At 46.1% G+C, this 14,110-nt stretch overlaps 1 protein-coding gene across 3 annotated transcripts in view; it reads right to left on the bottom strand.

Moving 5' to 3' along the window:
* Positions 1–13,412: 13,412 nt before the first annotated feature.
* Positions 13,413–14,110, bottom strand: part of PSTPIP1 (proline-serine-threonine phosphatase interacting protein 1) — a 41,694-nt gene continuing 40,996 nt past the window's right edge. For all 3 annotated transcript variants that reach the window (XM_065906368.1, XM_065906367.1, XM_065906366.1), the window contains one exon: positions 13,413–13,711. In XM_065906368.1, coding sequence (XP_065762440.1) covers positions 13,566–13,711 — 146 coding nt within the window. In that variant the 3' untranslated portion in view covers positions 13,413–13,565. The remainder of the gene's footprint in view (positions 13,712–14,110) is intronic.

Raw genomic sequence — 14,110 nt, 5'->3', positions numbered from 1 at the left:
ACTATGCAAGTCTGTCCTTCCTGAAAATGGAGATGATGTGAGAAAGGAGAGGAGTAGAGACTAATTTCTGTTCAAGTGCAAATTAACCAAAACATGGCTGATTTTAGAGAACTGTAGGAGATTGTGACACCACCCTTCTGGCAGAAAGTGAAGAGGAACTAAAGAGCCTCTTGATGAAAGTGATAGAGGAGAGTGAAAAGATGGCTTAAAGCTCGACATTCAGAAAACTGAGATCACGGCATCCAGTCCCATCACTCCATGGCAAATAGATGGGGAAACAATGGAAGCAGGGACAGACTTTATTTTCTTGGGCTCCAAAACCACTGCAGATGGTGACTGCAGCCATGAAGTTAAAAGACGCTTGCTCCTTGGAAGAAAAGCTATGTCAAACCTAGACAGCATATTAAAAAGCAGAGACATTATCTTGTCAACAAAGGTCCATCTAGTAAAGCTACAGTTTTTTCCAGTAGTCATGTATGGATGTGAGAGTTGGACTATAAAGAAAGCTGAGCACCAAAAAATTGATGCTTTTGAACTGTGGTGTTGGAGAAGACTCTTGAGAGTCTCTTGGACTGCAAGGAGATCCAACCACTCCATCCTTAAGGAAATCAGTCCTAAATATTCATTGGAAGGACTGATGCTGAAGCTGAAACTCCAATACTTTGGCCACCTGATGCGAATAACTGACTCCTTGGAAAAGACCCTGATGCTGGGAAAGATTGAAGGCAGAAGAAGAGGACAACAGAGGATGAGATGGTTGGATGGCATCACTGACTCAATGGACATGAGTCTGAGAAAGCCCCAGGAGTTGGTGAAGGACAGCGAGGCCTGGCGTGCTGCAGTCCATGGGGTCGCAAAGAGTCAGACACGACTGAGTGACTGAACTGAGTAGGAGATTGTCTATGTTCTGTTGACCAAACCTATCTCCTGTTCCTGTCTGTTGCACGTTGGACAGGAATGGTTTGCTTGTCTTTGGGCTTTTGACTAGCACCTTCCCCATCCCCCAGCCGTGTCTCCCCATCCTTGCTTCCAGTTTTCCATATGTTCCATTCTGTGGCTGCTGTGTCACAGGTTGGAGCTGAGGTGAGAAGTAGCTGGATTGGAATGTTGGTTGCCCTCAGCTCTTTCTGCGAGACCTACCTAGATGAGCCTCCAGCGTAGGAAACTGCTTTGGGAAAATAGGCCAATTAGTAACCCACTCCTTGAACTTGCTGAAGAAACTAATTCCACACCACCCCCTTCACTCATTCCCTGGCTTGCCTGGTGAGAGAGCAGTATCCTTTCCTGTGCTCTGTCAGCCAGACCCAAACCCATCATGCTAGCAGTGGAGCCAAAAAGACAAGGGGAGATGGTAGTTCTTAGTCCAGTTAAACGATTCTAGTTCCTGTCAGCTATAAGTTGTGCTTAATTCCTGGCATAGCCATGGAAATGCCTTATTCCTTTGGGAAGCTCTGGATCGGAAATCTCTCCACGTTGACCAGATCCATATGAATTCCTCTTACTACCTACCTACTTGGGTTTTCCTGGTAGCTCAGTTGGTAAAGAATCTACCTGCAATGCAGGAGACCCGGGTTCGATTCCTGGATTGGGAAGATACCCTGGAGAAGGGAATGGCAACCCACTCCAGTATTCTTGCCTTGGAGAATTCCATGGACAGAGGAGCCCGTCATGGGGTCGCAAGAGTCAGACATGACTTAGCGACTACACCACCACCACCACCTACGTACTTAATATCTCCAGGGTCTCTGCCATACCACATGGAGCTGAGACTAGGAGTTTGCATTACCCTGAGACCTGTTCCCCAGGGCTTATTCTCTAGAGTGCAAAAGAGCTACTTTTTATGCCTGAATTTAATAAGTGAGCTCTCCCACTGGACCAGCATTTCCCATCCTTGTCTGCACATTGGAATCACTGGGGGAAATTTAAGAATACAGATGCCTGGAATCCCAGAGCTTCTGAGGTGACTTGTGGTGTCCAGAGTGAAGTGAAGGCTGAGAAGTACTGCTGTAGGCATTTTCTTTTTTAAAATAAATGAATTTTATTTGCAAATATTGTGTTGGCCACAAAGTTTGTTCAAGTTTTTCCTAAGATGTTACAGAAAACCTTTTGGCCAACCCCATGATTTCAGACTTACTAAGAGTTGCAGGAATTAAAAACTGTACATATGAGGCCCAAATATCCTTTGCTTATGCTACTTGATTTGTCGTTTGTATTCTTGCATGTGCTCTCCCTCTGTATCATGGTCCTTTTGGTCTAATACTTAACAGTGGGTATTTCCTAGGAATAAAGATACTCTGCAACAATCCCAGTGCAGTGATCAAATTCAGTACAGTTAACACTGATAGAGTAGTTTAAAATACTGTTTGCATTCTGATCTCATAATGTCCTTTGTAGAACCCTACTCCCATCCAGTTCTGGATCTAGTCTTGAATCATGTATTACAGGGAGTTTTCATGTCTCTTTGATCTTTAACCTGGAGCATTTCCATGGTTTTGTCACTTAAGACATTGACATTTTGGAAGAATACAGTTTCTCCTTTAAAATAATGCTGCTCATTTTGGGTTTATCTGATGTTCCCTGTTGATTCGATGAGATTGTTTTACATTCTAGATGCCTAGAACACTGTGTCATATATCCTCTCAGGAAACACAGTGTCATCTGCCCCTCATTGGTGATCTTAATTTTGATCACCTGGTGTATCATTTAGGGTCTAGTGAAAGGTAAAAAGTTAATAGGAAAATTTTAACAATTGTTAACTGAGTAAGAAGTCATTAACTACTGTAAGGGAGAAAAGAGCTCCAAAGCGTCTGCCTAGAAAACAGCTACAACCCCAAGGATCAGGGGAAGAGAAGAGAAAGAAGGAACTTAGAACATCAGAGGAGAGCCCTGTAAGCCTGAGAGGCAGACTTGCGACAGGAACGTACTGCCAGCCCTGTGCTGCAGAATCGACTCCCTGGAGGTGCCCTCTACACATGAGAGCAGAGAACAATCACTGTGGAGGATGCTGCTGGGATCCAGGCCAGACTGAGTCACAAATGGTCTCTTCCAGCCTTGTCATCCTCTTCAGAGGCCCCTGTTGGCCAGCTGGCAAAGAGAAACGTAGTTTGGAGTCCCAACTTTAGTGTGGTGGGGAAGGAAGGCAAGTTTGGAGCTAAGAGGCAACAAATTAATATCTAGTGCACCTGGTCAGGATGTTTTCCACTTTCTCCATGGTATAATTACTGTTTTATCCCCTTTGGATTCAAGTATTCTCTGGAAATACAGTCTTAAGACATGTAACAATCCTACTCTTCACCAAACTTCTCCCTCAATTTAGCAAATAGGGCTGACTCTGACCTGATTCAATCTTTCCTATGATGGTTGTGAAATACTGATTTTCCAGTTCAACAATCCTTCCTCATTTACCAGTCTGCACTCCCTTCTCTCCCAATTGTTTATTTTTACATATTTATATTCCTTATGAAGTGATGGATTCTCCTTTTTTCCCTGTGGTCTATAATTCATTATTTTCCTTTGGTTTTTGTTTTTGTTTCTCAAATAGTTCCAGATGTGACCAGTGGGAGCCCCTTCAAATTGTCCCATACATCCTGACATTTTTTTTTTTAACACTTCTGTAATTTCTGACATAAGATGTTCCGGATTCATCTTGTACCCACCTAGCCCCGGCCCTGGAATCATTGTTTCTCCAAGGAACGTTGGTCCCTGGTACTAACTGTGCTCATCGATGTTGGGGTTTGCTTCTTATTCTATCAGAGCTATCTTCCTACCTTTTAAAACTTGTTTCTAATTTTTTTAAACAAAAGTAATAGTGCTTTAAAAAATGTAAACCATATGGACATCTGTAAGGAAAAAGTGCCTTTAGGTAAGCCAAGTTTAGCAGTGGTGTGTATCCTTCTAGGCTTTACATATACAAAAACATACTTGATCATGGTTTGTAGGTTTACTTTTTGCTGTTACGTGAATTCTATTCTGTAGTTCCTCTTGAATTCTACTCTGTAGGTCCTCTTGAATTCTATTCTATAGGTCCTCTCTTTTCCTTCACAACAAAATATGTACTCTTACCTGTATTGAACCGTAGAATTTGTCTTTGCTTTTTGTTAGCTGCATGGATATAGCGATACTATGATTAACCAATGTACAGTGGACAGACACTTAATTCCAGCCTCACTGCAGTGAACACCTTCCTACACATACTGTCAGGCATTTAGAATTTTTTTAATTTAAAAACTTTATTGAGGTAAAATTCACACAGCATAAAATTAACATTTTAAAGCAAACAGTTCAGTGACATTTGGTATGTTCACAGTACTGTGCAGCCACCCCCTCTGTCTAGTTCCAAAGCACTCTCATTATCCCATGTTCTAAATTTGTACATGGACTCAAGGATAGATTCTTAGTAGTGGTTCACTTTGAACTTTTAATAGATTGATGAAAAAGTAATTGTGGATTCAGACCATGAATTTTAAATCATTATAACTAGGCTCAAACACATTTTTATTAGTTAAAATAGAAACCATTACAATCAGTACATTTTTGCCAATGAGAAATAAATTTGTTTATTCCTATAGTGTAAAAATCCATGCTTCAGGATTTGACAAACTCTTAGTATTTTCTGCCTCCTGCTAGTTGCAGAAGCATTTTCCCTGCAAAAAGTTGTTGAGATGCTTGAAGAAGTGGTAGTCAGTTGGGAAGAGGCCAAGTGAATATAGCAGATGAGGCAAAGCTTCATAGCCCAATTCGTTCAACTTTTGAAGCATTGGTTGTAAGATGTGCAGTCTGGCATTTTCATGGAGAATTGGGCTCATTTTGTTGACCAATGTTGGCTGCAGGTGTTGCAGTTTTTGGTGCATCTCATCAATGTGCTGAGCTTACCTCTCAGAGGTAATGGTTTCACTGGGATCCAGAAAGCTGGAGTGGATGACGCAGGCAGCAGACCATCAGACAGTGACCATGACCTTTTTTGGTACAAGTTTGGCCTTGAGAAGTGCTTGGGAGGCGCTTCTCAGTCCATCCACTGAGCTAGTGTCGCCAGTTGTATAAAACCCACTTCATCACATGTCACAGTCCAATGGAGAAGTGGTTCGTTGTTGTGTAGAATAAGAGAAGACGACGCTTCAAAACAATCATCTTTTTGATTTGCAGTCAGCTCATGAGGCACCCACTTATCAAGCACTTTCACCTTTCCAATTTGCTGCAAATGCTAAATGACCTTATAATGGTCAGTGTTGAATTCTTCAGTAACTTCTTGTGTAGTTGTAAGAGGATCCACTTCAGTGATTGCTCTCAGTTGGTCATCAACTTCCAAGGGCCCTGCACTCTTCATTTTCAAGCCTCTCATCTCTTTGGCAAAACTTCTTGAATCACTACTGCACTGTACATTTGTTAGCAGTTCCTGAGCCAAATGCGTTGTTGATGTTGTGAGTTGTCTCTGCTGCTTTATGACTCATCTTGAACTCAAAAAGATTGCTCGAATTTGCATTTTTTCTAACATCATTTCTCTAGGCTAAAATATAAAATAAACAACAAATAATAAGTCATTAGCAAAAAATAAAGTGAGAAATGTGCATGCAAATGATGCGTAACCACATTTATTTAAGAAAGTATTCCAGTATCAAACAGTGAAGTTCAACAATGCAAGACTGCAGTTACTTTTGCACCAGTCTAACAGATATATCCAGTTACCCTCCAGAAAAGTTATACCAATTTATATTCCCACTAGATGGGGAGACAGTGGAAACAGTGCCAGTCTTTATTTTTTTGGACTCCAAAATCACTGCAGATGGTGACTGCAGGCATGAAATTAAAAGACACTTACTCCTTGGAAGGAAAGTTATGATCAACCTAGACAGCATATTAAAAAGCAGAGACATTACTTTGCCAACAAAGGTCCATCTGGTCAAGACAATGGTTTTTCCAGTGGTCATGTACAGATGTGAGAGTTGGACTACAAAGAAAGCTGAGCACTGAAGAATTGATGCTTTTGAACTGTGGTGTTGGAGAAGACTCTTGAGAGTCCCTTGGACTGTAAGGAGATCCAACCAGTCCATCCTAAAGGAAATCGGTCCTAAATATTCATTGGAAGGACTGATGCTGAAGCTGAAACTCCAATACTTTGGCCACTTGATGCAAAGAATTGACTCATTGGAATAGACCCTGATGCTGGGAAAGATTGAAGGCGGGAGGAGAAGGGGACAACCGAGAATGAGATGGTTGGATGGTGTCACTGACTCAATGGACATGAGTTTGAGTAAACTCTGGGAGTTGGTGATGGACAGGGAGGCCTGGTGTGCTGCAGTCCATGGGGTTGGAAAGAGTCGGACATGGCTGAGCGACTGAACTGAACTGAGCAGCATATGAAATTCTGCGTTTCCCTGCAGCCTTGTAGATGCTTTGGATATTAGAAGATTGTATGTTTCTAGAAAGTTGTCCATTTCTTCCAGGTTTTCCAATTTGTTGGCATATAACTTAATAGTATTTTCTTAAGATTTTTTGTATCTCTCTGATATTGGTTATTTCTTTTTACTTTCTTATTTTGTTTATTTGAGTTCTCTTTTGTTTTTCTTGATGAGTCTGACTAAAGGTTTTTCAATTTTGTTTCTTTTTTAAAAAACCATCTCTTGGTTTCATTGCTCTTTTCTGATGTTTTACTGTTCATTAGGTTTTAGTCTCTTAATTTACTTCCTCTCTGATCCTTATTGCATGTCCTTCCTGCTGCTGACTTTGGGTAGTCTTTGTTCTTTTTCTGCTAATTTATTTGAATGGCTGGTTAGGTTGGAAACAAGATTTTGCTTGTTTCTTAAGGAAGGCCTGTAACACGATTAACTTCCCTCTTAGAACTGTTTTTGCTGTGTCCCATAGATTTTGGAAAGTTGTGTTTCCATTTCCACTTGTCTCAACGTATTTTCTGATTTCTCCAGTGGACCACATTCTGTCAGACCTCTCCACTATGACCCGACCGTCTTGGGTGGCCCCACACAGCATGGCTTAGTTTCATTGAGTTAGACAAGACTGTGGTCCTGTGATCAGATTGGCTAGTTTTCTGTGATTATGGTTTTAGTGTGTCTGCCCTCTGATGCCCTCTCACAACACCTACGGTCTTACTTGGGTTTCTCTTACCTTGGGTGTGGGATATCTCTTCATGGCTGCTCCAGCAAATCGCAGCCGCGGCTCCTTACCTTGGACAAGGGATATCTTCTCACGGCCGCCCCTCCTGACCTTGAACGTGGAGTAGCTCCTATTGGCCCTCCTGCGCCTGCACAGCCGAGGCTCCTTGGAGGTGGGGTTGCTCTTCTCGGCCGCTGCGCCTGACCTCAGGCGTGGGGAAGCTCCTCTCGGCCGCCGCCTCTGACCTCGGACGTGGGGAAGCTCCTCTCGGCCGCTGCCCCTGACCTCAGGTGTGGGGAAGCTCCTCTCGGCAGCCGCCCCTGACCTCGGACGTGGGGAAGCTCCTCTGCGCTGCTCCTGCGCTGTCGCAGCCTGGCGCTCTCCGTCGCCACCCCTGACCTTGGGCGAAGTGTAGCTCCTCACAGCCACGCTTCTGCGCGGTCCGTCGCAGCCAGTGACTTACTGATTTACTGATTGTTATAGTTGTTTTTACAGATTTTTTGTTGTTGTTTTTTAATCTCTCTACTAGCTTATTTAAGTGATTGATTCTCAGTCTTTACTATATATTTGCTTTTATTAGTTGGATTTCTCCTTTCCTATAAATACTTCTTGTTTTAGCCTTTTCCTTTCCACTTAAGGAAGACCATTTAACATTTCTTTTAGGGTTGGTTTTTTATTCGTGAACTCTTCAGGTTTGCTTGTCTAGCAAGTTCTTTACCTCTCCTTCAACTCTAAATTATTATCTTGCTGGGTAGTGAGTGTATCCTTGGTTGCAGGTTTCCCCTTTTTCAGCACTTATTGGGGTTTCCTTGTATATGACTCTTTATTTTTCTCTTGTTGCCTTTAGAATTCTCTCTTTAACTTTTGCCGCTTTAATTATGTATGATATGATCTATTTGGGTTCATCTTGTTCAGGATCCTCTGTGTTTCCTGTATCTGGATATCTGTTTCCTTCTTCAGGTTTGGAAAGTTTTCATTCATAATTTCATCAAATACCTTTTTGACCCTTCTCTCTCTCTTCTCCTTCTGGGACCCCTATTATGTGAATGTTGGTACACTTGATATTGTCTCAGAGATGCCTTAAGCTTCTCAATTTTTATTTTTCTTCTTGCTGTTCTGATTGGGTGATTTCCATTATTCTGTCTTCTAGATCACTTCTGCATTCTTCTTTATCACCTAGTCTTCTGTTTATTCCTTGTCTGTGTTATTCATTTCTGTTACGGCATTCTTCAGTTCTGATTGATTTTTTAAATATTTTATAGTTCCTTTTAAAATTCTTACTGTTTATCTATTGTTTTCCCTAAATCAGTTAACATTCTTATTACTAGTGCTTTGAACTCTTTATCTGGCAAATTGTTTACTTCTGTTTCCTTAGTTGTTTCCTCAGAGGTTTTCCCTTGCTCTTCCAATTCAAACAAACCCCTTCTGTCTTCTTTTGCTTACCTTTCTCTGTCTCTATGAAATTAGGTGAAACAGTTACCTGTTGCCGTCTTGAAAAGGAGTATCCTTGTGTGGGAGCCACCCTACACAATCTGCATGCAGCCATGAGCTTGGTGGGGGAGCCAGATCTGACAGGAGCATAAGTCACCTCTTTCTCCAGGGTTTGCTGGCAGCCATCAGCTGGTTAGAAGGTGGGGCTGCAGAGGTAGGCCCACAGCCTCCAGGGTGGTGGTAGGAACCTGCTCAGAGACCTTTGTAGTTTCAGTCTGCCCTCTCTGCACTGTTTCAGAGGTCAGCAAGTCTGTGCTTGTTCCCCATGAGTGGAGTCCAGGTGTGACAGGTGACTTCCCTTATTTTCAGTGGCTGTCACTGTGCTATTGGGGCCACGACTGGGTCTCGGGTTGCTGGGGTAGAAGTTCTGAGGGGTCAGGTCCGTGCTAGCTCTGTTCCCTTCAAGTGTGTGTTCTCTGCCCCCATCATTGGCACCCTCACCCCAGAGACGAGCAGTGCTGGAGCAAGAGAGATTTGTGGTGGTGCTCGGAGCAGGCTGCGGCAGTCTGGCCAGTCAGATCTAGAGAGCTTCTGATGTGCTGCCTGTGTGGCAGTAGTGATGGCTGCCCCTCCCCTGCTCAGACACTGCTCCAGGTCCGAGCCTCCTTTGTCTCTTCGCTCAGCTGTTGCCATGCTCACCCTAGAGTGTAGCATCAACACAGAGCATGCAGGACCTGTGTGCGGGATCGGTATGGGTCGGGCCTGGGCTGTGGAGGTCTGGTCACAGTCAGCAGACAGGTTCTGAGGGACCACGTGGGTCAGCGCGTCATGGCTCTCCCCTCCCTACTTAGACGCTGCTCTGGATCTGGGCTACCTCTGTGCCTCTTGGCCGAGCTTTCCTCTTGGCCCGGACAGCCCTCGCCTGGGTGTGGAGCTGCTTTGTGGAACAAGTGAGGTCAGAGCTGTTGTTCAGCTCAGGCTAGGGTGCATACCAGGGCGGTGGGAGGAAACTAGTCAGAGACCTTTGCAGTGTCAGTCTGCCTTCTCTGCCCTGCTTCAGAAATAAGCAAGCCTGTGCTTGCTCCCCGTGAGTGGAGTCCAGGCTTCCCACAGCCCTTCTGTTTGTACCGTCGGCCCTCCAAGCAGCCAGGGGATCTCATCTTCGTGGGGCACCCAGTATGTGGCTGGAACCACTCACTCCGCAGGGAGGATCTCTCTCTGGGCTCTTGTGAGTCCCCTCCCAGGACACGAGTCCTGGCCTGATCACTGCTCCTCTCTTCCTGCCTGATTCTCTGTAACTTTCTTACCGCGTAACTTTCTTACCGCTGTGGTTGTGCAGGAGTCTTTTGCTTGTCTCCAGCTGGTTTTCAGTGAGCATTGTTCCACATGTGATGCAGTTTTGATGTGCTTGTTGGGAGAAATGAGTTCCCCACCCTCCTACTCTGCCACATTGATCTCTTTTTGACACTGGGTTGTCCTCTTATCTTTTCTTCCCATCCAGTAGATGAAAAGATGTATCTATTAGCTAGGCCCAGGATATTTTCAATGGTGTTCCAGCCATTTGTGTCTCCTGGATTTCCAGTTTGTATCATCTGCCCAGTTGGATTGGTTGTTTTGGGTTTTTTGTTTTTCTTGTGGATCTTAATAAGCAGATTTACTTGGGAAACTTTTCTGTGAAACTGTGTGTATTGCTGTTGTGGTGACGAGATTGTGTGCCTGACACATTCCCTGATTGGTTATTGTTGGTGGGTAGGAGTCCCTGCTCTTTGAGTACTTCATCTTATACGCTTGCATTTCTTGAAAATAATTTGTGTGCCCCCTGTGGCTCTTTACCGCAGTGTCCCTGAGATTTCCTGAGGGTATTGTGCAGGCCCTTGCAGAAATATCATAAGTTTACCTCCTGAATACCTTTTTGGACGGTGGTGAATGTATGGCTAGTCATGTTGACTATGTTGACCAGTCCGTTGACCAGACTTATATACTGGTCGTGTCTCTTGACTTTATCCACTGAAAGCAAAATGGATATGAAAGTTATAATAGCATAGAAAAGAGACCTGTTTATCTTTCTACCCTCAGCACCATAGTAGTCAGAGTGGACACTCAGTATCTAAAGTCAGTCACTATGATGCCATAAGAAGTTGGTTTTTGAACTTTCCTTTTGCAGCTGAAGTACCCATTAGAAAAGTTCTCAACCCTGGCTGCATATTAGAATCACCAGGAGAATGTTTGAAATATTTATGCTCAAGCTGAGCTGGCAGAGAATTGGATTCAGTTTGACAGAGATGGGACCAGAGCATCAACATTAAAAAAAAAAAAAAAACTTGTTAGGTGATTCTACTGAGCTGCCAAGGATGAGAACCACCACTGGTCCAATAGGTAGACTCTACAAGTAGAGTTTGAAATTGCGTGGGGCTCGCCTTCCCCTCCCTTTGGCCCCTGGTAGGGCTTTGTTGAGCACAGTCTGAAAGCCACATCCCTGTGGGCTTGGAGCTGAGGATGGGGTGCCTACTTGCTGGTGGTGACCTTGTTCAGGGCTTGGGCTGCTGCTTCACATGCCAGAAGGGGAAATAGGCAGAGATCGTGGTTCAGCCAGTCGGAGCCTAACAGATGCCCCTGTGCTGAGGTTGCCCAACCTGGGAATAGCTGTGGGAGGGTGGTTGGAATTAAGTGTTAGACCCCAATGGTGCTTGTGTCCATTCGGCCAAGTAGCCCACTGCTTCTCCTGAACTCCTACTTCTCCTTTACTCCTTGTCACTTTCAGGAAGGAATTACTGACATAACTACAGCTCTCCCGAGGGCATGTTAAAATGAGGATGCTATGCCAAGCCCAAAGTTACTATTGATTACAGCCAAGGTTTGGAGGTGGTGGTCCTTTTTATTAAAAATGATCATCTCATGCTTTTCATGCACACTTTTAATGTCTAATTTTGAAATTTCCAAGGATAGCAATTTATACAGGAGCTTTTGCACCCATCCTGCCGATAGTGGTACTGAGAGCCACAGAAATTGTACCTTGCCTAAGACCACACAAGGAAGCATGAGCCTCGATTTCAGACCCTGATGCTCTGACTTCAGAGGCCATGCTTTTCCTATCTGTTCTGGTCCATTTTTCCCATGAGTAGCCCTCTGTCAAGAAGAGGGGAGCAGTTATTTATACACTCCATTACCAACACACCAACTCCCTCTTTATCTATCACCATCTCCTCTGCTAGGAAGGCTGTCTGTCCAGCTGAGGTTGTGACCTGGTGCACAGAGAATGGAGAATGCTGCAGAGGCAATGAATCTGACTTCACTTCATTTGTGGGTTTCTTTCTCCCCGCTATAAATTGTGACCCAAGAGTTGCTCTCAGTTCTATTGCGTGACTGACAAAATGACTAGAAGGCGAGCCCTGTTATCCGACACTCGTTACCCATCACCCTCCAGCGCTGTAGACACTGTGGCACCTGTCAGAGCTGATGATAAATATCTAGGCCAGTGGTTTTTAAAAAAGATCTTTGCAGTTGAATGGAATGCTCAATCAAGATGACAAGGTATTTTCAAGAAATAAGTAAGGCACTGAAACCTAGAGCTTTCTCTTCTTTTCTTTCCTCTTGGCTGCTCCTATATAACCTGATGCCAGTGGTCAGTCTACTTGGCTCTCCTGCCTCTTCTGAGCCTTTGCTCAGACGTTGTCCCTGCTGCTCCCTGTCTCCACCTTCTACTGCACCTGAGGAGGGAAACCTCATCTCCTTTCTTTCCACTCTTCCCACTCCTGCCTCACATCCTATAAGTTTCCAGGTGCTGTTGATATATTTCCCTCTTTGTTCCAGAATTGTCCAGTTCAGTGGCCACTTCCCGGACAAGCCACCATCATCTTTGTGTTGGCCAGCCTGCGCCTGGCCTCCTGGTCCCACTCTTAGCCTACTTACTGTCTGCCTTGTATCAGAGGGCTGATAGCATCTCTGTGCAGCTTCCAGGGTGAGCAAGCCCTTTGACACCACCCCTTTATCTTAGCACCCCTCCCCCTATTTTCAAATACAGTGTCATTCACACAGAAGTCATTAGGATGCCTTGCTTGATTGAATTACTCCTGACAGGTCTCATATCTGGCTGACCTGGGAAACGCTTCTGGCTGCCGGTTCGCACTGGCTTTCCTCTGCAGTCGCTCCCAGGGCCTTAGGTGTGGCGTGGCTGGAGCAGGGCTTTGGCAGGCCTGGGGCAGCAGTAGAACTTATGTTTCTGGGGCCAAAAAGAGAATGGCCTGAGAGCATCATGCAGGAGCTGGCCACCTCTGTGCACAGGGTGGGCCTATGTAGACTTGGGGCCCCTGCCTGGTGGAATCTGCCGTGTTTGAGAAGGAGCGGCGTGCAGTTGGGTCAGGAGACAGCGTCACCCGCACCTTGACCCAGAGGCCTGCAGGCCCCCCTTACCAGACTCTGTGCCACGGCCCCTTTGCCTTGGCAGACTGCCTTGTCACCTGTTTCTTGCCTGGAGCTAAGTTTGCTTATCCCCAGAATGTTCCAGGTGTTCCCTCCTCCCCGTGCTCACACACCTGTCTGCTGCTGCCCTGCTCTAGTCCCTCTGTCCCTCGGAACCCTGCACTCCCCCATCCTGGCTCTCGTGGGCATCTCCCTGATCCCTCCCTGACCCCTTCCCCATCCTCCCTGACCCCTCCCCCATCCTCCCTGACCCCTGTGGCCTTCTCCCATTGGCGGCTGTGAGCATGTCTCCCTGGCAGGGACCCCGCGCTAGCGTACCTCCCCCATCCCCAGCAGACCTGGCACAGACCCCGCTGGGGCCTCAGTGACGACACTGCAGGTGGGAAGCTCTGCTTTCCTGGACTCCTCCCCTCCTTTGCCTCCTCCCGATGGAGCACGTGGACACAGATGCCAGGAGGAAAAAGAACACTCCTTTATTCCCTGTGGGAAAGACTGCTGGGGAGCAGCTGGCACCTTCTCTGAGGGCAGGCTCTGTCTGAGGCCCCCCTGCAAGGCCAGGGAGGTGGTGGGGGCACGGCTGGCCCCACGGGCAGGACAGGTCCAGGTAGGGGCTACTGTCTCTTCCTTAAATCTTCTCCAGGTAGGAGCCAGGGACAAAACCACGCTGCCCGTTCCGTTGTACCGTCCACCAGCCGTCTTCCCCTTCCAGGATGACCTCCAGGATATCCCCTGCAGAGATGTTCAGCTCGTCGGAGTTCTGGGCAAGAGAATGAAAACACATCCAGCTGAAGGGGCCTGCTGGGAGGGCCTCTGGTCAGGCGACCCCCCCACCACCCACCCCAAGCAGTAAGTGTCTCGCAGCTGGGCTGTCAGCTGAGACATGCCAGCCTCCTGGGGCTGCAAGAGAAGGCCACTCCGGGCTAGGGCAGCCCTGGGAGGCCAGCCTCTTGTCCCCTTGGTTTGTCACAACCTGGGGCTTCTTCCCTGGCTTTTCCTCCAAGCTGCTCCCTTCTCCCGCTCCCTACCTGAGACAAGCTGGCAAGTCGGGGGCAGGGGTGTTTGATATTCCCCAGGACCGCCAGCCCTTGCAAGCACACCATCATTCTCCTGGGCTGTGCCCCCGCCCCAGGGGACAGGCTTTGGGAGTCAGTGTAGC

This window comes from Muntiacus reevesi, chromosome 15 (genome assembly GCF_963930625.1).
Source record: "Muntiacus reevesi chromosome 15, mMunRee1.1, whole genome shotgun sequence".
Taxonomy (NCBI): Eukaryota; Metazoa; Chordata; class Mammalia; order Artiodactyla; family Cervidae; genus Muntiacus; species Muntiacus reevesi.
This window is presented reverse-complemented; position numbering and strand designations above follow the sequence as displayed.